Genomic DNA, 26,924 nt, shown 5'->3' with positions numbered 1-26,924 from the left:
TCATCTTAAAATTTTCTCGTTTTAATAATTATAACACAACTGAATATTCAAAAAAAATAAAATCCAACAGATCTCATAGATTTAATATAAATTAATTATTTGTCAAATATATTTAAATTGCTGAATTTAAATATATTTTTGATTTATTTAAAAGGAGACAATCAAAAAAAAAAATCCTGAATATGAAATCATACTCAAACACCTTTCCCCTTCGATGTAGATCTGAGAGAACACATGGAACATAATATTTCTCACGATATAAAAAAAAAAAAAAAAAGAAGTAAAAAATATATATGTAAAAAAATCCAAAGCTAGAAAGAAATCAAGCGTTTATTTCATAATATTATGTATGCATTCCGGCGTCTTGTTAAGGATGGCGGCTTTCAAAAGCAAACGGATCTACTGTGGATTCTGTGGATCATTCATCATTGTCGTACGTTTTTCCTCCGCCTCTTTTAAAACGTAGACTTTCACAGCTTCGTCTAGTATTTTTCGCTCCTCCTCTCTCTCTCTCTCTTACCCTAAAAATCATTTCCTTGGACTTTTTGTTTAAAGACCTTTTTTTTTTGTTATAAACCACGACCACTGAGAATTATTTGTTTTTTGTATAGCCCATCAGAAAAAAGCATTCAACGAAAGAAATTAAAATTTCAGACCAATCTTCTACACACATACATATATGAGGCAATTCATGTTAAATCAGTCAATTTTTTAACGTCAGTCATTTTGAAAATAAATTTATAAAAAAATAATAAAATTGTAAAAAAATTTATTCTCAAGTTTTATAATTCAATGGAAAATATATATTTTAAAATTATATAAATTTAAAAACGAATAGCGGAACAAATTGAGAGCAGTAGTAGAAAGAAATTCAGGGTGATTTTGGACGTTGGATGAAAGCCACGAAAAAATAATAAATCTAGTAAATTGGGGTGAGGAAAACGACTAAATGATTTTGCATGAAATGCCCCTTATACACCTCCATCTGCAATCTGCATGTGTGTACACATGGTTCAACTGAGTTGCGTGATAGTATTGGAAATTTTGATGTACAACTGTTTGCAAGTTTGTGTGGCTAGTTGGTCGATAACGTAAACTATACTGTGGTGACAAGCTTGTTGGATTCAATGAGCACACCGAGTCAAAAAAAAATGTCAATAATACATCATACAAAGAATCATGCATGCAGAAGCTTCATTTAATAAGTAACTGTACCGTGTAACATACTTATTTACGACTAAGATTGTGCATTTTTTAAAAAAGAAGATTGCATTTATTTTTCATATATTAAAAGCTTGCTTTTCTTTAATGCTTCGTTTCACGTCATAATTTTTTTCAACGATTAAATTTCTTATTTTATTATTTTGAATTTTTTTTTTTTAAATATAAAACCACTCATGATGTGATGATGGCATATTCACGGTCAATTTATTGAAGTACTTATAATTTTTTATTTTTTTTATTCAGCTTGTTATGATTGTAATGAATCTAAATTCACAGTCAGTAGTTAGGCTGCTCTTTTTTTTTTCTTTAAAATTTATAAACACACTTGTATGGGTAACAAGTGTGTTTGTAAAATATATAGTTTATTTGTCGAAAATGTGTTTGAATTATCATACATTATATATAGAAGATATCTTGATTATTTTAACATGTTTAAAATACATTCAAATTTTTTAGAAGTAGTAGTGAAATATTTTTGTATATACACTTATATGTCAACTAAAACGGGATATCAACATTTCCATTGCATTGATAAATACTCGTAGTATTTTTATCCATGAAACCATGAGTATTATAAATTATTCATAAGAAGTCTTCCATAGCACGCGTAGTTTGTTGCAGGTATTTTGCAATGCAGTCAACGTTGCCGCATGTGATTCTGTGTCTGACAGCCGCTTAGTACTTATAAATTATAATTTAAAGAAAATAAAAAATACAATAAAACAATTGTGAGAGAGTTGATGATTATTCTAAAAATAGAAAATGTTATTTGCAATATGAGTCACTATTCGAAATCGCTTGTATTGTTGATGCTTTTTTTTATTTTTCTGTCTAAAAATTAGATTTGCAGGCAATCATGTAAGACTGCCAGTTACTGACATCTGTGAATATTTTGTGAGAGCTTTCTTGTTTGATACTTGTGTATGAAAAATTATTATTTGCATATGTAATTGGACATGTCCTAAATAGAATTTACTTTCAACTAGAATTTATTGTTAAACTACTGAATGCATGTTGTATTGTTCAAGTACTAGAACTCAATTATTATCATTTGTTTTGTTTATTTGTTTTGTGTTATGTTGTATATGAAGGGGGGGGGGAGGAGATGGTTATCGACAGAAGACGACTTTAAAAATTATAAAAACAAGTTCCAAGTCCAACCGAGAGATGGTATGGACCGGCAAAACAGACAATCTTAACACATGATCAGGATATCCACATTACCCGCATTCGATTTTGAATAAAAATAAAACATTATTCTCTTCCGAAGATAAACAACTTTGTGATAAAAGTCATATCATCAGAGATAAAGCTATCGTTTATATATTTCAAATAAATATCAACTTACCAAATTGACTCCTCATCCAGGGATACAATGGACTGGGTAAATTGGCATTTGATGCAACTTGGGGTCCACCCTGTTGCTGTTGACTGAGAGGTGATGCAACAACAGATTGATGCTGCTGCGTTTGTGCTTGTTGCTGCGGTAGCATTGCACCAGGTTGAGGTTGACTATTTGGCTGTTGCGGTTGCTGCTGATACATCATGTGTTGTTGTGTTTGTATATGCTGATGTTGTGATTGTTGTTGATGTGGTTGTTGTGCTTGCATGTGTTGATGCTGTGTATGCATTTGATGATGCATTTGATTATCAACAAGAGGTGGACTATCTGGACCATCAAGTACACTACCCTGATGATCCACCGCCGCCGCCTGGAGCTTGCAACTCGCATAGACAATTGGTGTTGCTGGATGACTATTTGGTGTTGGTGTATGGCCCATATGAGCCATCCCCGTACCAGGTGATGCTGATCTATACCCCGACATACCATCCATACTTGTATGATCTTGTTGTTGATAATATGCTGCTGTTCGTATATCCATTCTATCATAAGGTGGAAACCTTGGATATGGAATACCTTGTTGTGTACCTGCTGCACCATAATGATGAGCTGGTACACCTTGTCGAAGCATGCTTGGATCACATGGATCAGCTGCTTGTTGTGGCTGTTGTTGAACACTTTGGCCTTGTTGAGGCACCTGAACCGCAGCACCATAGTGCTGCTGATGTTGATGGGAATGATCCACCCCGCCATTGCGCAGGTCTGGAATGTACGAATTCGCAAAATACGAACTCATGCTATTACAACTATCACCAGTAATCTCACGCTCCCCACTTTTATTTATTTATTTATATATATATATAGCTTTTTTTTTTTTTTTAATTTATAATTTATAATTATAATAAAAAAAAATTTATTATAATACACAATACAATCACTTTTGTACTGACATAAAAATCACTTATTATTCACACTGTAACTAACTTAATTATTTGTTGTATCCAAAATTTGATTACGTACGTACACTTTAATAAGATTAGAATGAGATTTATTATTTTTTTTTTCTTTTTTTTTTTTTTTTGTACTCAGATTCACCTTCACAACATCACTACATTGAATGCGTTGCTACATATCGCTAAATTTCACTATCACTCTGGCTGATCACTTTAAACAATTGAAACACAAAACTTTTAGTTTTAAAATAGCGTTGACGCTTTATATACGACCAGGTTTATCACTCCATTAATGTTTCTCACCTGTTAAGATGAAGTACTATAATGATGTTAAAATTTACAACAAACCACTATCGTCAATGATATTGTTTGATTTCCCGTCCAGCTCGCTGACGATGCAACGCCGCACCTGAAAACAATACAGATATTCAAAATTAGATTTTTTTCATCAACATATTAATCAATTTTCTTATTATTTATTTCAATTTATTTCCAAGATCTTTGGTAATGCAGGCTAGCGTAGTAAAAGAATTCTGCAAAATCTTGATCGATGTCGGTAATCACTAAAACTCACAGCTCCATGTATCGGTATACATTGGAATCTGTTCTTTTTTAAAAAAATCGTTCAAGAAGTTTTAAAAGTATAAAAACTTGTTGACGCAGCCTACTCTACCGACTGTCATTAAGAAATCATTCATTTATTTTTTTTAGTAAATACCATTTCACATCAAGTTAATATTGAAAATAAATTCATCATAAAAAAAATAATAAATAATTTAAAAAATAATTATTTATGGTAGATTATCTATTGCAAATAATTTACGAGTGACATAAAATTTATTTATTATTATTTTTCTTTCTATTAAGAAATTGAAAAATAAGTTTATTACATTTTGATATTATTTACTTTTTTTTAATCGTAATATATCTCGGGATAGCTGCAAGCTTCACCTGTGTTCACTTTATAAAAAATGCAAGAGAAAAAAAAAAGATATTGAATGAGTGCGAATATTGTAATCGAAATGAAATGCATGTGTGGTAAATTTGTGGGTGCTATAATGGTATTTACATGTCTTTCTGTTTCACTTTCTCTCGCGGGATCATACAAGCAGAGGAGGGGGATGATGGCAAGCAACCCTTGGGAGTTCATGTGGTACATGTGAACGTATAGCACACGGGTCAGACGCGGGACGATCGCGATTAACATTCCTTCCGCTAGCTTGCTGTTCACGCGGCGCTTTCATTAATTTCAGTGTATTGATTCCTCGGATTGATGAATGGTCACCGATACTATGTGCTATGTACCACCACCCTTGTATAAATTCTCCCTATTCTATCTCATTCTTTTTTTTTTTCCACCAATGAAACGGATATAACTCTCCCCCAACTGACTCTAGACTTTACGTGTATATATATTTTCTATGTACTTTTTTTTTTTCTCGTCCCTCTTCTGTAAAGCAAATGAACCTTTTAACGTATTGGAAAGTCGATCTACCAGAAACGATAATACTTGTATGATTTTTTTTTTACCCTACTGATAATGGATATGAATAAACAAATAATTTTTGTCTATCAATATATTATAATAACAAAAAATATCTGAAAAAATTTAAAGTAAAATGACAGTGTATTGAGCAAATTATTAGATGAATTGTTAATTTAAAAAATTCAGGTAAAGCTTTTTATTTTTAAATAATAAAAAATAAATAAAACTGCTGATATCAGCTTGCATGAATTTTACAGTGAATTTTTTTTCTCATTTAAATAATAGTGCTTTCTAATTAAAAGTAAGGGATGAGCTTGTAATTATTTTTTCAGGGAGGAGTCTACATAGACATGGTTATTTCCAGTATTTATTTATATTTTTTTTCCGGGTGTATCCAAAGACCCACAGAGCCAGAAAAAGCAGGGTGAAAAAAAAAAAATTGGAAATAAATATTTAATAAATTTATGATTGTTACTATGATGATTGGTTTTATTATGGATTCACCCATGGATGGAAGAGTGGCGGCCTCATTCGTGTATGTCATAAACCATTTGAAGGGAATATCCAGAATTAAGATGTATGTCCAGCCAATAGATGGCGGGAGTGATAGACTGATACAGACAGATAAAGAAAGATGAAAAGTTTGTGAATAAATGAGACAGCACTATCGTGTCGAAAAAAAAAAAAATAAGAAAAAAAAAAACAACAAAGTTGGGGCGTTGCTCGACAGCTGGGTGGGTTCAGGGCCAAGGTGATTGAAAGGAGGGTGGAGCGACATATAACGCCATCACTGGAAATGGATCAATGACGTTACAAAACTATGATGGCCTCTACATCATCATAATGGCTTTGTTAGTGTTACACTTTTATTTAATAAACAATTTCAATTTATCAGCAATAAAATAGATAAAAAACAATAATATCTATTAACACTCAGTAAACTTGTTAAATTATCGAATAAAAAAATAATATATTGATCACGATAAAAAGCTATTTTTTGTTTTGAATGATTTAACATAAATAAAAAAAAAGCCAAGAATACGAGATAAAAAAAAGTAACGAAAAAGATTGAGTACAAAACAGATGACCAGTTAAGATAAACGGCACATTAGTTTACCACCAGCTGTGTCTCTAAAAATTTTATTGGGCCATAAATGGCTCTTGAATGTAACAGTTATAGGTTGGTAAGCTCGTGCCAGCTCTTTCACACACCGTAAAAGTCATAAACTAAAGTACCTCATAAAGTAAATTAAAAGCTCAGTCGGTAGTAAAATCAGTAACGACTGGAGGGTGCGTGGGAGGTTAGGAAGTATATACATTCATAAAAATTAAAATCAATGTTTATATTTTGGTAACATTCTCATTATTTAAAACAATCAACCACTTTATTTTCTATGGCATCGTAAATATTATATCATTGTTTGTTTGTCAAATGATTATATACATATACAAACTATGCCACAGTCTTATAATAGTAGTAATACTAGCTGTACTACCTGTTGCTAACAAACGATAAACATGAATTATTAATATTCTAATCATTACATCATTTAAAAAAATTATTTCTCCTTTCTACACGTATTTTAATATACTGTTAAATATATTTTTTTATAATACAACGGGTATTTGTCTCGGTATTTTATTTATTTAAGTTTACTTTTTAAACTAGCAACAGAAAAATTGAGGTCAAAATGAGATGACCTTCTTGTCTTTAATATATATATTTACATAGTGAAAAAATAAAAAAACAAAAATATATTTAAAGAGATGAAAATTGTTATATAATATATATTATTATTTTATCCATAATAATCTTTGGGTTTGTCAAACACTAACATGTAAAACTCATACACGATTATTATAATAGATTCAAAAAACCAGTTTACGAAGAAGATTTAACGCAACTGCAAAATAAAATATCTACCAGAGATATAAATATCCATGTTTCTAAATAAAATTCACCTGCAGACAAACTTTTACATTTGCAAATAAATCATGTAATTTTTTTCTTCACACTCAGTAGGTCATGAATAATTTTAATTGAATAATTTACAATTAAACTTATCGTTTTTAAACGTATGAAAATTATAAATAATTACAATACGATATTAAATGAGTGAAAATTGCTAGTAGTATAGAACTATATTCAGTCAGACATATTGTGAAATAATAATTATAATTAATATATGATATTGCAATATGAAAATTATAAATAAAATTGAATGTTAGTTTTGAATTTCTAAATGTATTTATCATGAGTTTAGCTGGATAAAAGTGTTCAGTAGTTCTTTGCCGTTTTCCGACGGCAAACAATCTTCATGTGCTAAAATAATTTGAATAATAATAGGATATTTTTTTGAATATTATATTCATTGATTGAATAATAGTGGTGTTAGCCATCATGAATTCTATTTTAAAATTTTATCATTGATAAATGTCGGTTCATTTGTAGCATCCGTTAGCCTAGTATTTTCATCAATTCTGACTTAACCGACAAAGTTGAAATGTTTATGTGAACAAAATCAACACCGACGAATGTCAGACTTGCATTAACACGTGATAAATTTATTGTTTTAGTGACAACTATTACTTATTGTCGAAAATATAAATTAATATCGTTGACTTTTGTATTGATTGTTGAATAAATGTGAGAGCAAAAGGGCGATGTCATATATATATGTGAACAAGAGTATGACATTCGTTGACGTTGTTGCATTCACATAAACCTTTCAACTTAATTAAAAAAATTCACAGTCGACAAAAATGCCTTGATTATAAATATTCTACATAAGCCAACGTTATTAATAAAAATTGAAAATAGACATTCACAACTATGCCTGTCTTATTTTCAAACTGAAGTCTAACAAAAGTAACACCTTATTAATATCATCAACAACTTTTATAAAATAAAATATTATTCCACACTGCAAATTTATGATAATTCATTTTCGTTATGTCATATTATTTATCGTCAACGTTTAAACAAAAAAAAAATAATATTATTTATAAATTTAAATTTACATTATATAAGAGTAAAAAATTTTTTTATTAAAATGATTATATAAATTTAATGGAGTTACTTCCTCAGTTACCATGTCAACGCATGGAAGCTTTCATTTATGACAATATCGATATTATATGCGGTTTAAAAAAAATCGTTTATATGGCCACACGCGTTATGTGTATGTAAGTGTATGGACTGTATGTATAATTCACAAGGTGAATCCATTTATATAGTTTAAGAGGCGCGGTCGTGATTTATCGCGTTCTAAAACAACCCGCAGGAGGTTAGAAATATATCTTGATATATTTCCATCGCTATGCAATATGATCTCTCGATGCATTATAATACAGCATGTAATATAAATTTAATTTCATTTAAATATTAATCCATTAATTTTAGGAGTAATCGAAAAATATTAATACAGTCTCTATTATTATCTTCAACAAGATCATCTTGATAAAAATCTTTTAAGTATATGTTGTTGTTTTTTTATTTATTTTTTTTATTAGTTGAGATAAAATTTAACAGAGATAAAAGTACAGTATCAAAAGATATTTTTTTGCCTTGTTTTTTATACGATAAATTAATTATTCTGTAATTTTTAAAAAAATTTTAATTTCGATTTTCAAATGTAAAAGAGCTTTTACGTGATAAAAAAAAATTTGAGTTATGTTTTTATTGTTTCTTGTTTATTTTTGGTGAGACTGGTAGCTATATGGAAGGTCATTTTTGAACAACTGTCTTCTTGGATAAATATTATATTGATATTATAAGCGAAATTTATTTTTTTTATTTTTTTTCTGGCGACAAATTATGTCAAAATAAAAATTTCATGTTTGTGGACATCAAAAAAGTTTATGAATTTATTGATAGTACTGTTGAAAGAGGTAATTATTATTGATGGCATCAAGATTATAAGAAACATGACGTCAAAATTTGTAGCATATGAATTCATTCACGAACAGCAAAAAAAAATTAATTATATCAAAAAAATATTAAATAAATTTCAGTGCAAACACATAAATATATTTTGTGTATTTTTTTTTTTTTTTAACACATATTTCCTCAACAAAAAAAATATATATATATTTTTTTTTTCGGTGTTACGGTATAACATGCATACGATGTGCTCGAGATATAAAATATGTCTACACTGAAGAATAATTATTTTTTTTACAAAGGTAATTTTTAAAAAAAGTAAAATATTTTTTAACACAAAAATTTAATTTATACATAAGTAGAGTAATTTTTTTTTTCTGTATTAATATTTGAAGTGTACTTTTATTTTATAAATTAAATATTTGGACAATCATTAACAGGGAAAAATAAAAATTACAATTTACACAAAAATCAAATTTTTGTTGAAAAAAAAAAAAGAAAAATTAAATATCGTGCGGGAGTGAGATTATAAATGATATGCTATTCAATTGTAAATTTGAGATAATATTTAAAAAAAAGAAAAAATGAATAATAGAGTCAATTTTGAAAAAAAAAAAAAAAGCAGATGAATAAAAGATTTGAAGAGATGCATCATTATGCAAGACAACTCTGTTATCTTGCCAGGTAATGAAGTGGCCCGTTGTCCATTCTTTGCTACCAGGTTCCCCGGGGTATACATATTCCCATTACGATCACACTCATCGTCGGTGCCTATCGTTTACTCCAAAGGTTACCGCCAAAGGGAAACCTCACAAGATCATGATACAAGATTATCATATACCAAGGTGTGACAGTTAGCCGAACATTTGTCTTCATTTTTAAGATATCACACCCCACTTTCAATTTATACTTTATTTTGCTCAAAAAATACTCCAAAATTTAGTTCATCATCAATTCCCACCACTACTTTATTACAATAATTATTTTTAATTTTTTTTTTTACCATTAATGAAGAATTAAATGCTTGTGTCAAAATCAGCTTGATTGTTTTTTTTTTTTTTTTATTTTTCTTTTTACTATTATTGCACCTAACCTTGCAGACTTTTTGAATATGATTAGTATTGAAATTGTTTCTTTAGTTTGAATGTGTACTTTTATGTAATATCTTGAATAAAAAAAATAATAAAAAATATTACAACTAACTTTGTGAACATGTGTACATGTATCTTCTATAAAATATGTATACTCTCTTATCGTTCCGGCTTGTCGTCAACGCGAAAAGCATCGGAGCGACTGTATAAATAATGCTAATTACACAGGTGTCGATTTTTGTCTTTAGCGTGCTAGCAACTCTGAGAATATGGCAATACTTGTCACCTGTGTTTTTCATGACCTTATAAAAAATAAACTACAATTCAAAAAACATGAAAAAATGAGGTCAACATATACTAAACCTTTATTCAATTAAGCAATCAAAAATTAAATAAAACTTTTGTATTAATTTTTCCTACATATGTTGAACTAATTTTTACAATCTAAATGACTTTTCTCACAAATAACTTTGATAGATTTCCTTAAATATAATTACTAACTGCAGCGAAAAAATATCTTGGTTGTTTTTAAAATAAACCTCGATAAATTAACTTGTAAATATTTTATAAATAATTAATTTTTTTTTAATTTCAATTTACCATAAAACGTAATCTTTTTAATTGATCACAAAATTTTATTCCTCATATACGACACTGAATAAGATAAAAAAAAAAACAATAACACTTTTACTATCCACCATATTGTTGTATTAATGGAAAACTATGAACATTATTGTAAAAAAATTTTAATCTCACTAATTCACGAAATAACGCCATCACACATTATTTTATGACACGTTTCAATTACATCAATTGCGACACAACCACATTAAAACAAAATAATTATTATAAATTATAAACTCAAATAAAAATAAATAAATAAACTTGATTTTTTATTAATAAAAACAAAAACACTTAAATTATTTATAATATATTATTCACGACAGAGGAAAATTTTTGGCGCTCATATTGACACTGTTTTCGTTTGAGCACGATCCTCGTTTTTGTCAGAATGAGCTTGTGACTCGGAGCAGACAGTACTGTAGCTATGAAAAAAATAATATGACGAGCTCAAATACACACACTACAAACGCATATAAACGCACAATACACGGATTAGAAGCTCACTGCACGAAAAAGAGGGAGAGAGAAAAGAGAGAATAAATAAATATATATATATAAAATGAAATATAAAAGAACACAGTGTAAGTGTATATATACGAAGCGGAAACAAGACGATCGTATGTGGAAATGTGAGAATACAAAAAAAAAATAATAATGAAAAACCGAAAAACGAGAGAGATCAAGAGTGATGGAGACAGTGAAAAAAAGTCCAAAAAAAAAAAATACACACACACGGAGAAAAACGTCAAGCGATGAAAAGTCAAACGCGTAAAATTTTACTAGTATATATATATTGAATGCACGTGCAGCACACATACATATAAATAAATCGCGACAACTCGCGTGAATGTGTTCATGGAACCGTGTCCTCCCGTGGTGCGTCGAACAGACGAGAGCGTTGAGCTGTCAGCGCACCCGGAACCCAACCCCTCGATTTCGTAGACCAACCCCCTCCCCCTTTTTATAACATGATCCCTCTTTTCTCTCCCTCCATAATACATCTGATATTCCCAATGCTTCGAGGTCTGCATATACCATGACTCCCTTTCTTTTGCGATCTCATATTTTTTTTCTCTCTTTCTCATATTATTTCTATTTTGCTATTTCTTGTTATCGTTTTTATTTTATTTTATTCTTTATTTTTTTTTGATTCCCCCCTTCGATATCCCCCCCTTGAATGCCCCTCTATATTCTTGCACAGTGTGATTCCTGCTGTGATCACCCGCCATGTCAAATTCTATCTCTATCTTTCTCACTTTTGTATTTCCGCACCCGCCTTCTGCAGTAAAACTTTTAGACCTAAAAGCATCAGGGACGTAGAATTATTTTTGAACTGTATTTTTATTGAAATTGTTTTTGCTTTTTTTGGTATGGAATAGGAATTACAAATAATGTAATTTAGTAAAAATTTCATTGATTTATTGTAATTTATAAAAATCAGTTGAGCTCTAATTTTTTAAAAGTATTGAGGACAGAAGTAATTTTTTTTAATACAAGAGAATAAAAAAAAGCTTTATATTCTGTTTCGATACTGTTAATTTTAAATTTTTCTGAAAAAAAAACAAAGCTTTGCAAAAAATGTCTGTTACAACCAGCCAACAGGTTGATCGATTTTCCACTTTTTTATTCTTAAGTACCCACGAATTTGTTTCAGAAAAAAGCTTGGGAAAAAAAGCTCAAACTAGAGAATTTCTACCAATCATTAAATTTGTATACTATTGAATATTGATAATATCAAATCTAATTCAGTGTTTTGAATCTTAACTATATTAAAAATTCAATATATACAATATACTGAATATTCAAAATTATATGAATAAAAAAAAAAGTCAGTATAAAATTAAAATTTTTCTTATTGCCCAAGATGATCTAAGATCTTCAATCTTTCAAAATAAATATATAAAAATCTCTTAAAAATACAATTAAAAAATACATAAATAATTATCTAAATCAATAATATCAAATCAAAATAATTACATTGTCTATAATATTACTATAAAATAAATAAAAATTAAATTGTCACTAATAATGTAAAAATTATTTATAATATAACATCCATCTATGTTTCATAAGCAACAAGAAATTATTCATATTCTTATATATTCATACAATCTACGTAATTTAGTTATAAATGCACACATTCATTGACAAAGTACCACTAGAAAATATATATGCAATATTATAATGTAAACGTAAGACGTTCTATTTTCCACTACGACTCAATTTTTTCTACACATGATCACACGATAACACTTTTAAAGATAGACAGATCAAAATATATAAAATAGTCCAACGGAAATACATTGACTGTGTAACTTTTTTCTACGCACATGGGCATACAAACCAAGTCACACACATGTAAAAAAATTGACGTATATGTGCTCCTCTGTTTTTCCACTGAATTTATTTTTTTTTTTTAGGACAAAGAAAATGAAAGCGAAGCGTCCATGCATGCCGAAAGCTTGATGGCTTCATCCAGTTATGCTAGACCTAATTCTTGACTCGTATTTGTTGGACGGCGATGGATACAATTTATATATATACACATTAAAAATATATGTATAAATTTATTCACATATACATAGTAATGATGATATGTATATGTGTATAAAACATATGCCAACATGCAAAGCTTGTTCGAGGAATAAAAGAATAGAAACATAGGTACAAGACCAAAAGAATAAAGATAAAATATATATTGAGAGCAAGAAAGAAGAAAGTGGGATCGATTTAGGGGAGAAAGAGGCGCCTATGATTTATAACGGCCATTACATTCTCAATAATTATATGCTGACCCACAACCGCCCCCTTTACGTCCGGCCATACAATATATACATGCAGACAAAATCAAAAGAGAGCTCTAAGTGGTGAGAATTATATTCAGTCGGCCATCAGGCAAACCGTATAAAAAAAAATTAAAAAAAAAATAATATATATATATTCTCTTGTAAGCAAACTTGTTTATGAATTTTATTTGAATTTTTGAAATAACTTTATTACTTATATTTATATTACTATCTTTTGATCGAATAATTTTTTTAAATTTTTTATTTGAATTAACCTCAATGACCCTACAATGTACTTTCTACATGCATTTAAAATCCCAGGCAAATTTTTATTGAAAAAAATAAATTATTTTGTAATTAAAAAATTTTGTAAAACAAAAATGAACCGTGTGAATATAAAATTATGTATTTTTAATACACATGGGTATTGAAATTGATATTGAAAAGTTATTTCGACCACACATACCCTTATTTTTTTTTTTAGAAATTTATTGTTCCTTTTAAAGATGACACTGGAGTTGGATTTTTTAAATTAAAATAACAGGAAATAGAAGGAAGTTTAAAAATACATCTCGATAACAAAAAAAAAAATAGATATATTTGATTGGAAAATATAAAATTTACAATTTTTATTTACTGAAATTTATTAAAACAAATGTTTTAGCTTTATTTTTGTGGTCTTTAAGAACTGAGTAATTTTATTGTAGATAAAAACCGTGAATTTCTTAAATTCTCAGTAGTTTATATAATGCTTAAGTAGAAAAAAAAAATAAAAAAATTCGTTCGTAAATATTTCACAAGAAAGAAAATTACGAACTACTTTACTCAAAGTTTTTCTCTCATGCTTTTCCCAATGGGCTACTTGTTCGCTCAAGGGGCTGGTTCGTATCTAACGATTATTTATCAAAGTTCATTATATGACCAAGCAGTATACCACAAATTGACCTACTCATTCAACTATCTAAATTGTCTTTAAAAATGTTACGGTATTTATTTACTAATCACTTAAATTAATATAAATAAAATAAACTCATTAAAAAATATACTGATCTAAGTTGGAAAAAACAAAAATTATTAAAATTATTCTCGTCCATGTGTTCGGTATTTTGAGTCAGAAGATTAAAAATGTTATATTTATTTCTTTGTATACACACAATGGTAACAAAACGTTTTCTAATCGATACAAAGCAATCGATCAATCACTAAACTATTTTAGAAACTCCATATATAGCCTTATTTTGTTTGGTTTCCATTTGTATATATACAGCCAATCCATGAACGTATTTTAGGGTCTCGTAGCATACTGGGCGAGTTCAGTTATGGGGAACAAATTGACAAAGGGCTGTCCAACAGCTCAGTTTCACTGTGTAACCTATCCAACATATACTCGCACAAGATTCACGTAAATTTACCAGATGTTGGCATAATATAGGTCTCTTCCATCATCTCAAGCTGTATGTAATTATTGAATAACTGTTATTTTTATTATTTTTTAAACTGCCAATTGTTTATTATATCATTTTTCAAATTAAATTAATATTAAACGTACAGCAAGTTATTTAAATAATAAATGTGTAGCTGTGATAAATAATTTAATAGCAAGGAAATAATTATCACGACTTTATTTATTAATAAAATAAAATATTATATTTCAATTATTTTCATTAAATTTATTTTTATAATTCTAGAAAATTTGTTGTGCTTTTTTCTTTGTCAAAATACAAATGAAAATAATGCACACAAAATAATTATTTTATTTTATTATTTAATATGAAAATAAATATATTAAAACAATTGAAATAATAATATGTAAAAATTTTAAGACTGATTTTAGACTTGATGAAAGTTTGAAATCGATTGTCGAGACATGGCACATGTTATTTGGAAGTACGAGTGCAATTAGCGGGCCATAAATCCGGTGTATAACGAGACATGGCGCCCTGAAGGCGTCACGTTGCTTCGTCTTGGCTTTAGTTATCTAGACTTGGTATATATATTTATTTAAGTGTTTGTCTGCAAAAGTATATAGCAAAGTCTCTTTCCCACAAATTCAAAAGCTTGACGTTGTCTCTTACAGCTAAAACTTGTACAACTTTACTCTGTTTGAGGTGTGAGAAGATATGCAAAAGTCATAGCTGCCAGTCTCTTCGAGCTTCCAGTCAGATATACCCTCGACTTTAAACAAATGACAAGAATATAAAAATTCATACTCTCACTCTAGCTCCTCTTTTTTTTTTTGTTTTTATACTGAGAGTTTAACGAATACTTTTAATCATTAAAACATAATTTTTGCTCTCACATTAAATTGTAACATAACAATTAATTTTATGAAAATTATTATTATGATTTTCTTAATTATATTGATAAATACAACGAACGAGTGATATACCACTTCAAAGAGCTTTTTTTAATTTGGAAAGCTCACTGGCAATGAGTCATAGAAAAAAAGTAAATATCGTTTGATAAATATGAGAATGTGCTGTGTTGAAATATAACGTTGTGATACAAAATTATAAATGTAAATTTTTTAGTTAAAATTATATAGTATATATGCGTATAGTTATTAAGTGTCATAATAGTTATTTGACCAAGTACGAAGAAGAAGCAAGGAAGCACCGTGACTATATACAACCGATAATATCCCCTTTATTTATTTCAAATTTTAACACTGATATTAAAATTATTTATAAATTGAAATTTTGAATTTTCATAACCATTATTTATTATTTATCGATGATAAGCTTCTGAGTGATTATATAAAAATTCGATTATATATTTTTATATATAATCTAATTTTTTTTTTAAGCTCACAGTATATTGTTTTATGCTTTTTTTTTTTTTTATAAAATTTATAAATAATTTAAAATACAAGCTAATTAATTATTCGGCCAATTTTTTATTTTATTTTTTTTGTCTATTTTTATTTTAATTTGACAATGATGAATTTATTCATTTGCGAAAAAAATATATATTCATGATTATTGGAGAATATTTTTGGGTTATTTTTATTTTTATATATTTTTTTGCTTGTGACAAATGACGTTTATGTTTACAGACCATGTCTTGAATTTTTAAACATTTTTTAACATATGTGGTGGTGGCTAATAAGTGTCATTATATAGTATGTTTTTTTCTCATCCATAATCGATGATGTTTGTCGGGCTGGTGTAGTAAGTACTTGTGATGATACAATCATCACATCATCAACTGATATTGCCAAATTAATCAAACCACACATTTCATGATAAATGATAATTAAATTACAATGATCACCAGTAAATTTATAATTTATATAAAAAAAAAAGTTCAAATCTTTTATAAATATTTTTTAGATTAATCTTTTTACTCATATTTTTAAAATATTTGAATTATGTATTCTCTTTTAAAAAATAAAATTAAGCTGATAAAAATATTAATTGAAAAAAATTAGTAAAATAAAAATGAGCCAGCAGAAAAGCACATTTTTTTGTTAAAAAATTTAATCGTTTTTTTTTTTTTTATAATGACGTCGTTGAAAATAAATAAAAAAATAAAGATTTTGGGTGTGAATAAAATTGATGGTAACACTCTGATTATTTCACTGCATTTTTACGTAAAAAGGTTCTTTTTTTTTTTGATGGAATAATTATACTTATTATTGTAAAATAATGAGTTTATAATTATTAACTAAAACCACAAATTTAAATCTATGATTTTGACAAACAAACAGATCGTTTGTATGTTTTTTTTGTATTTTTCTTCATAAGATTTCGACTTGCTTAACCTCCAACGTGTCTGTTGGCTTACAGATTCTCAACGTGACACTTATATACAGACATACCTACATATATTATATATTCTTTTTTCCCTACAAGCACACTCTATATTCTCTGTTATCGCTGTCCTCGTCGTTTCCGCAAGGGTCGCTGGTATGTTGTGATGATGGCGAAAAATAAAAAAAATAAAATAAAAAAATGAAAAAAAAAAAAAAGATAGATAGAGTGAGAGAAAGAGATAGGATCTCTTGACAGCAAACGTGATTCATTGCGATGAAAAATACGAGAAATGAGAAGCGAACGAATACCGACGAGACTCGAGCCGTGTGTGTGCACCACCCTTCTGGCAGTCAACGAATAAAAATACGATGTGCCCGACGCTCGATGCGCTCATATGTATATAAAGAGTAAAAAAAAATTAAATAAAAATTCACCAACATACCTATACTGAAAATTCAGCGATATAATGTGCACTTAAAAATATTTCATTGCATCTTTTCCATTTTAATTTTACCTCAATACCATTAATTACATTAATATTAGAGGAGAACGATTTTTTTTTTTGTTTTTTTTCTCAACCTTCTAACGTGAATGTAAAAACAATATTAAATACGAATGAAAAATAATTGAAATTTTTATTTCAAAGACGATTTATAGACTTGAAAATAAATATTTTGGTTTATTTTTTCTTTCGTTGGTGAAATACAAAGAAAAATGAAAAACTGCATAATTTTAGAGCAATTTATTATGAGAGAATTTTTGAAAAATGTATTTTAAAGACGACGTGTGTTTACTGACTCTATAACAAGCCTCTCAGCAATGCAATCCATAACTTGAACACAAGCTAAAGCCAGGTATAAGTTTTGGCACTTTCAGCCCCAAGGAAATCAGTAGAATAAAAGAACCCACAGTGAGGATACTAGTGGATTGCGTGAATAATTTTGGCAGTGAAAAATTTTTTTTTCTCCACATATTGCGTGTATCGTATTTTATTTTTGGAGGTCATCTTTATAGTTCACAATGGGGAGTAGGAATTTAAATGCCATGAAAATTGTGAAAGTTTACGTAAAAGTTACACTATTATATATTTTTATACCAAAAAAAAAGAAAGAATCCAGAATAGAAAGACGAACAAGAAGAAGTAAAAAAAAAATAAAAAAAAAAAAAACAAAAACCAAAAGACAGAATACGAAAAATATAAAATAAAGAAACGAAAGTTGAAAACTTCGTGAGCGCATTGTTGGTTACGTCAGTGAGGGGTAAAGGCAAACTATTCATGCAGGTTTTCGATTCAGGCTCAAAGCCGGTCTCCGTTTGTATAATATCAAAATTTATTGCCAAGATTCAAACTTGCACATGCATACACATGCAAACAGACAAATATATATATGCAAAGAAATTATTTGTATTTCGTTTTCTATAATCGTAGAAATTTTAATATTTTTTCTCAAAAAAAAAAAAACTAAATTCTTTTGACTTTTTGTTAATTCATTTATAAAGTGAGTTCCGGTTGAGGCTTTTTGATATACATGAATCTTGTATATCTTTCTAGATGGTATTAGACTTTTATTTTTTTTTATCTTCTTTATTGTTCAATCAGATAAACACGGATTCATTTGATGTCACAATAATGACTATGTAATCGTCAATTTATATATTACTACAATTTATTTTGACAATTACGAGCATCAAGTTCTTTATTGTCTCAAAGATAGTACAGTTTATTCACGTTTACTATTGTGTGGTGGTTTTATTAGGTTAATAATCTTAAAAAGTTCACATACAACAACAATGAAAAAAATATTTAATAAGTATAAATAAGATTACTGAATAATTTTTATATTTAAAACGACACTGACTCGCAAGTCTCTTGCTATGAAAACTCTTACAGTTTTGAAATTTATAGACAAGTTAATGTTGAACTGAAATTTTTATTATTTATTCGTCAAGTAAGAACACATTTTAACTGACCTGTTGCAAGAATTGAATAATAATTAAATAAAAACAATTGAAAATGTTTATCAGCAAATGTAAGATCTTATCAATTTGTAATTTTGATTTTTTTTTTTTGCTATTACAGTCGGTAGTTAGTGTCTTCAGAAGGGTCGGTAATAATCGTTTTAAAAAAATGTTTTTTCTGATAAATGCATTGTGAGTTCTTGATGAATCCATCCACCATAAACTAACGTTGATATTTGTTTCATTAGAAAAACAATCATGGTGAATAAATACTGCATTCATCCGGAACAATTTTTTTTTCACCCGAATAAGTTTCTTATATTTTTCAAGAGCTTGATATATTATTTCTCTTGTACTCAGCCATTTTATAAAACCAAGACCAAGAAATAAAAATAAAATAAAAAAATAACCACGAAACAAAAATAAATTGAAAATAAAAATATTACTGATATTTATTTTTATCTATTTAATTATACAAATAATAAGTAATATTTTTGGAATTAAAGTGAGCTTGAAACGGATATCTAAAAGCATCAGTTATAGGTAATATAAAAAATATATTTAGTAAAATGGATAGTATGCTATGGCAGATGTTATGCGAGGTATGAAGAAGAAGTCTGACCCATCATTGATTACCCTCCTTTTTATATATCGCTTTTCGAACCCCTGAATTTAACGCCTGACAACTGTACTTTTATTTTTCATTAGTATTTTTTCAATTGATCTAAAACAAGAAACTCATTATCAATTTTTCCAATCAACCTATATATTTTTCATTATATTTTTTCATTGTAACCCTTAACCCTGCATAATTTCACATATTATTTTTTTCTGTGTTTATTATTTATTCCCATAACTTTTTATTCTCATCTCAATAAAAATACAAAATTCCGATAATTAAATTTTCAATAAAGCAATTTTTTTATAAATATTATTTGTAAATAAATTAAAAAATTTTTTTCTACAAATATAAAAGAACATACGATTGATGCATTGATAAAATTTGTGAGCGGCTACAAAAGAAATAACAGAGATATAAAATAAAACAAATGAAAAAAAAAAAATTAAATAAATAAAAAGAAGAAGCTTGAATAAAAGATAAAAAAAAATATAGCATTATAACGCGTTGTTAAATGCATTGGCAAAAGAGTTCATACGGTGAATGCCGACTTTTTATCCTTCACAGCTTGTCATTGTTTTTTTTATTTAGTTTTTTATTTTTCTTGTTCTACTTTTTGGGATGTATGTGTGTGGGATTGTTTCCTCTTTTACAAGGCCAAGATACTTGTCGATATATGCATGTGTGCTATTTTTTTTTTTCATTCTCAGTGTGTCTGTTATTCAAGTAATATAGAATGAATTACAGGTCTCACTGGAATTTCTGTTTCTTGCAACAGCAAACTTTTGTGCTACGTGAATATATAGATTTATTTGGAATTTAAACTGCGGTAGAAACAATTACAATTAAACTGCGGTTTGTAAATTATAAAAGAAAAAAAAAAAAAACGAAAAATGTAAACATCATGGCACGCGTGGAAAAATATAAATACGAATTTTATATAGGTATAATGTTGAAGGTATGAGCTCAAAAGCCAAACCGATAAGATCTTTCGTCGATTTGCAACTTTCCAGGAAGAGTGTTCTTTAACGACTTTTTATATTATACAAGCCTGTTTCAATATAGTAGACGTCATTTTATAGCGACCGTTACCTCTTTCCCTTTTGCCTCATTTTTTTATTTTTTTTAATATCATGTTTATATGTATAAGTAGCTCCACGTGCTCATGCGTCAACGAACCTTGGAACATGCCGGTATTTCACATATTTCCAAGAACGTTTTTAAATTTGCTGAATTCTTGTTACGCATTTTTTTTTTTCCTCCACATTTAATTATATTACTTCAAGTTAAATTTGTAATGAATGAAAAAAAAAGTTAATTGCATCAGGTGCAAAATTTATTAGCAGATTAATTGTTTGATAGGTAAATTCCGCATATCACGAGTTAAACAACTCTTAGCATGACGATAGAGAAAGACTAATATAAATATAAAATTTATACTTGAAAAATTATTATCATTGTCAAAAGATTAAAAAATTTAATAATTATTATTTGATTTGTGATTTTATTTTCGTTTCATTGATATTTTTTTTTGTTGTTTTTCATTTTGCTCACCTTCGTCGTTTTCTCTTTTTTCGTCTTCTCCGTCGGCGCCGTCGCCACTCGATTCTGCCCCTGGCAGACGAGGCGATTGTGCGTGCCCGCGTCTTTAGGGCCGTTGTTACACCCTGCTTTAAAATGAAATATTTTATCTCGGCCGCGTTTGCCTGCACCGGGGGCCTTGTATTCTCCCCGGTGCTGGACCCCGTCTTGGCTGACACCAATACACGTAATTAAAATATTTTTGATATTCTCTTTTATCAAAATATAATAATGATTTTTTTTGACATTTATTATATTGTAAATCAGTATTTTTAATATTGTTATTATTGATAATAATATATTTGTAACTGCCGTCGCAAGCAACGACAGTCACCGTATTATTAAACACAATTGATGATACATTTGTCTTTTTATTATCACTTAAATATTCATCTAGTTTATATTCATTATGGAAAGATAAATTACTGCCATTACACATAATATATGTACTGTTTAATTTTCAATTACACAAACTTTTAGTGTACATATAATAATATATATATTTGCTTGCTTTTTTTTATATACTTTGATGATTAATTATTTATAATAATTTATGCTTTAAAAATAATTATTATCCTCCACTTGATTGTTTTTTTTTTTTGGTCCGAAATATAATTATTTACACAATCTTAACAACATTTTATGTGTTTTTTATTTTCATTATTTATTAATTATTTGGTTATTATATAAGTCTCCTTGGCTGTCGATAAACAGTAATAAAAAATGAGCGACTATTTTGTTTTAGTATTCCAAGTACTTTATGTTTGACTAGTCAAGTAATTGCAGTTATTATTTCATTATTTTTTTTATCACTGAATTAGATGAGTACGTTGTAAATTAATTTTAGTACGTTTTAAATTGCTTTGTTATTATTTCATTCTTTTAGTTTTAAATTTTTTAATTTATAAACAATTTAAGATTTTTTTACATAAAATGTTTTTATAAATATTATTTAAAGAGGAGGCATTTTGTTTTTTTTTTTTTTATTATTAAATTTTTGTTTTGTAATGTATAAAATATGCTATCGATCTTTGTATATAATTTTTTTTTTACCGAAATCCTGAGTCTCGTCACAGGTGACGGTTGATTAACGTTTGGAATTTACGTCACATTGAGTTACCTGTTTGACATTGTAACTTTTGTATACAGTACCAGTTGCCAAAATATTTTTTTTTTTTATTCAACATCAAACTTTGATCTTGCACTATACTTGAACACTGAGTTATGTTGTTTTTTATTTCTTTTTTTATTTATTTTCAATCTGCTTTCAACAATATTCACTTGGAGTCTTCAAGTCAAGATGTTTTTGCTTGATTATTTGTGTTACACTTAAATAAAAGTAAACATTAAATACCATGAATATTTTTGGTACATAATTATGCAATATAAATTTATATATTTTAAATGTCAACAAATTGTTATTGTCATTCAACGATCTTCAACGATTAATGACATGACAAATTTAATTTTACACATATTACTAATTATACCTGCGTAAACTCAACTTCACAATACAAAAATTTTTCACAACATTGATGACAATCAGTTTGACATGAATACCAAATTTTAAAATTCACTTTTTCAAATACTTTTTAGCTTGTTTTTTTTAATACCCTCAAAAATGAGGTAATGATAATTGTGATAAAAAAATTATTTACGTTTAATGTATCCAAGAGATGGGACGACTGTGATTCGTGTATTTTATTCTGGTGCTTTCGCAGCCTCCGCGCGAGGAGCCAGAGAGTAGAGCGCTGCTACATAAATTGTCCTGCACATGCGTTGCAAGAATATCTCACCCACACCCCCTTCTAAGTAGCCCCCCCACAGAGAATTTCCCCACCTCACTAACCACCCATTTCCCTCGCTTTCTCTTCATGCATCTAGCCAACTTCTTTCAGGCCCTTTTTCGCCCTTTTTTTTCGGCTTTCAAGCTCTTTCATCTCTATCTATCTATCAGTTTTTCACTGTTGGCCTTTCTCGATATATATAACGAAAAAGATATTCGCTTCACCGCTTGCTATGGCGTATATAGTTCCTTTCTCCCCCATCCTATGAAAGCAGGAGACTATCGCGCGCCGTCACGCTGTTCTTTTGTGCGTCAACAAAGGCCCGCTCCTCTTACCCTCACAACCACCCGCACATTTCACACGTATATGCATGGATTTGTATAGTTTGAAGTCCACAATTTCTATCCTCTCACACTTTCAATGTTTTTTTTTTTTTTACATCTCAGACTTTTCCCTGTTACTCCTCCATCTCAAATAACATATATCAAAATCAAAAAATTTCGATAAAATGGCTGGTTCAATAAATACAGAAAAACAATTTTCACTATTTTTTATTTCTTTGGAAATTTTAATTTCTTATTGTTTTTATACTTTACTTTTGTCTTAGCCCTTTTTTGTTTTGAAAAAAAAAATGCAAGCTCAATGTGTGTGTGTTCAGGGTTAATATTTTCTTTTTCTATTTAAGACTCTAAAGGTCTTGAAGAGACTTGGAGAAATTTATATTAAACTTGTGAGTTTATAATGTATAAAACTGTATATAGTGTTTTTATTTTTCTTATATTTCACCACCCCTAAACCTCTAACCTCAAAATAAGTCCCTATATAAATCTATTGTTAATAAACAAAATTAAAAAGATATTAAAATGTCCCCTGAAGATAAGACACTTATGTTTTATATAATATTTTTTATTTTTATTTCATGTATATATTTGAAGATTGAGAAATTATTTTTTTTTCTCTTTCGAAAAAAAAGCGTTGATGGAAAACGAAAAGATTTCAAGCACAAACGTGATCAGGTTATACTATGTATTCAAACTATCTTCGAATGGAAAATTGCAAAAAAAAAAAAAAAATGAAATCTTTTCACCGTACACTCGGTGAAGTACTAATGGATTTGTTCGTAAATATTTCAACCAGCTATCGTAAAGCTATCAGCATCTTGTGCAAATATATATACTGCATGCAAGATGATCGAATATAGATGTAAAAATATATCAAAGTGGTTAATAATGTTATGGATTAATATAATCATTTTTATTTTTTTTCTAGACATATAAAAAATTTGATATTATCTATTTTTTTCAGCAGGTTTTTATTTATTTTTTTTGTGAATATATTCTATATATATAAAATACAAAATAACCGAATAGACACGCGCACACGAAATCCATATTTTTTATTCCTACAACGTGTTTGGGTTAGATCCCCGGAAACGGTATAAATAGATCTCAGAACACTTTCACCAAGACTCATTTGGTTAGTATGGGAATACACACCTGTCTTAAAATTAATCCATAGCTTTAAAAAAATTGAAAAATGAAGACTTCAAATATTTTTAAACAAGAACATTTTATATCCGACAAAACGAGTAGGGTAAAATCGCAATTATTTAAAATTGAGATATCTTGTGTTTTATTTAAAAAAAAAAAAATGTTTATGATCTTGAAAATAAATTAATGATTCAATTTTTAGAAAATTCAATTTGTCTGACGAAAATAGGATTTTACTACTCAAAAATAAACGAATAAATAAATAAATAAATAGGTACCAAGAAAATTTTTATTTTTATATTTATTCACCCGGAAGATCATAGTATTTCACATTTAATTAATTTATTCTCGAGTTATTTATTTCGGATAATTTTTTATAATGAATTAAAAAAAAATAGAAAAATGTTAAAAAATATATTTTAAAAATTTTAAATGCTTGTTCAAATTAATTTTGCTTTTAATTACTATAATCAACCAAAGTGATAAAAAAAATTATAATTATTTTCAACAGCTCATTTATGGATTTATCATTTTTCTATAATTATTAAAGTGTCAATTTTTTAGGGAGAAATAAACTCACGAGGAATTGAGAAATATCCAATGGGTGAGATCCAGATCTGCTCACCTGAAAAAAAAAAGAAATTATAAATATATTTTAAAATCTCAATGTTATTATTAAATAAATTTATTGTATCGTGAAAATATTTTTGAAATGAGATTAATAATTTAAATCTCTCTATTATTTTCATATGCAATTTTCACATGAAACAATGTAACTATATTTTTATAAAAAATTTTTACAAATGACTATTATATGTGAATGCGTGCAGAGTCTATTCTATATATGGCAGATATTCCAATTACACGCATCAAGTATGTTTTATATATATTACTTTTTTAACAGGATGCAAGGTAGGATGATTTATAAATATTAATTTGTATATATGTACAAATCAACAGTGTGTACACATTAATTTTTGTCTACTCGTTATGAGATATCTTTTTGCTCCAAATACTTGATTCAATCTCGAGCATGTAATATTTTTGATGAATGTACTGGGTACTCAGGTTCAATGTTCTCTTGAATTTACTTTTTATTAATTCAAACAATATATTATCTCTTGTCAAAATTATAATTTTTTTAAACCACCATGATGTGCAAAAATTTTTAAAATAATTTTCTCTAAATATTTATTATATATTTAAATTAAAAAAAAACTTGTATTTTTTTTTCGCAGTTTTTCTATTGTTTTAAATAATTCATTAAATTTATTATTGATCTTTTTTCATTATTTATGCATTCTGAAATTGGTAATAGTAATTTTTTTTCACACGAGGGCCGACATTCTCACTATCCTATGATCATAGATATATCAGCGATTATCAATATGCAAACGAAAACCATGTGCAATGATGGTTACCAAGGTAATATATAGCTATCCGGCCAAGCTTGGCGGCAATGACCTACTCTTGTGAACAGAAAATGATTGTATACATGTATATAAATTGCATGCCATTGACTTTTCTATATCATAAATCTATTCATGAATCAACTGATTTAATGTTTGTTTCACACACAAACTATATACACACGATGAATTTTCTTGATAAATATACAAAAATTTCTTGGAAAACAGGCTAAATTACATGGCATTATCTTGTGATAACAAAATAAGATATCACTACATCTGGAAATTTCAAAACGAAACTTTAAAACTTCTACAAGTTTGATCGATATTATAAAATTTCATAAAAAGTTATATATTTTAATAATTTTTATTTATAAAATCGATATACTGTTATCTTAAATCTAAGAACGTCATATATTTTTAAAGTATCTTTTAAAATTGATCAATTAATTTAATTACTGTTAAAAAAAAAAGGGAGTTAATATTCTTAATATCAATTATAAAACATTATTCAAAATAATCACACAAATCGCTAAATTTTTTAACTTTTATAAAGGCAAAAATTACCCACACTGTTGCATTTTATTTACGACCATTTAAATAATCATTTTCCATGAAAGCCATTACATTTCCATTCATTTATTGCATGAACATTCTAAATTAGTTCTTTCCGTTACAAGTGTGATATAAGGACATTTATCGAATGCGTGTGATAGGGCTACCAATTCGCCTTTGGTTTCGTGTTGATCCATTGCATGTACGATAAATGTCTTCAAATTATACTTGTAATAAAAAAAAAAACAAAAAATAAATATCCATAATAATAATACTATTTTTACATGATACTAAAAGATAAAAAAATTACAAGACATTATACGTCTATGTGTGGTTTTTAGAGTTTGCACAGAGGTTCTGTTTTTGAGGTCGTTATATAT

General features: G+C 27.8%; 1 protein-coding gene across 9 annotated transcripts in view; it reads right to left on the bottom strand.

Moving 5' to 3' along the window:
* Positions 1-26,924, bottom strand: part of LOC122855433 (homeotic protein antennapedia) — a 75,045-nt gene that overhangs the window by 8,352 nt on the left and 39,769 nt on the right. For 5 of the 9 annotated variants that reach the window (XM_044156781.1, XM_044156785.1, XM_044156784.1 and 2 more), the window contains 2 exons: positions 25,161-25,205; positions 2,573-3,928 (listed from right to left, as the gene is read on the bottom strand). In XM_044156781.1, coding sequence (XP_044012716.1) covers positions 2,573-3,362 — 790 coding nt within the window. In that variant the 5' untranslated portion in view covers positions 3,363-3,928; positions 25,161-25,205. Of the gene's footprint in view, positions 1-2,572; positions 3,929-10,579; positions 11,047-21,276; positions 23,026-25,160; positions 25,206-26,924 lie in introns of those variants that run through there. The other 4 variants (XM_044156786.1, XM_044156788.1, XM_044156783.1 and 1 more) reach the window with 3 other exon arrangements.

Source organism: Aphidius gifuensis, linkage group LG4, assembly GCF_014905175.1.
Source record: "Aphidius gifuensis isolate YNYX2018 linkage group LG4, ASM1490517v1, whole genome shotgun sequence".
NCBI lineage: Eukaryota > Metazoa > Arthropoda > Insecta > Hymenoptera > Braconidae > Aphidius > Aphidius gifuensis.
Note: the sequence above shows the minus strand (reverse complement) of the source record. Positions and strands in the feature narration are given on the sequence as shown.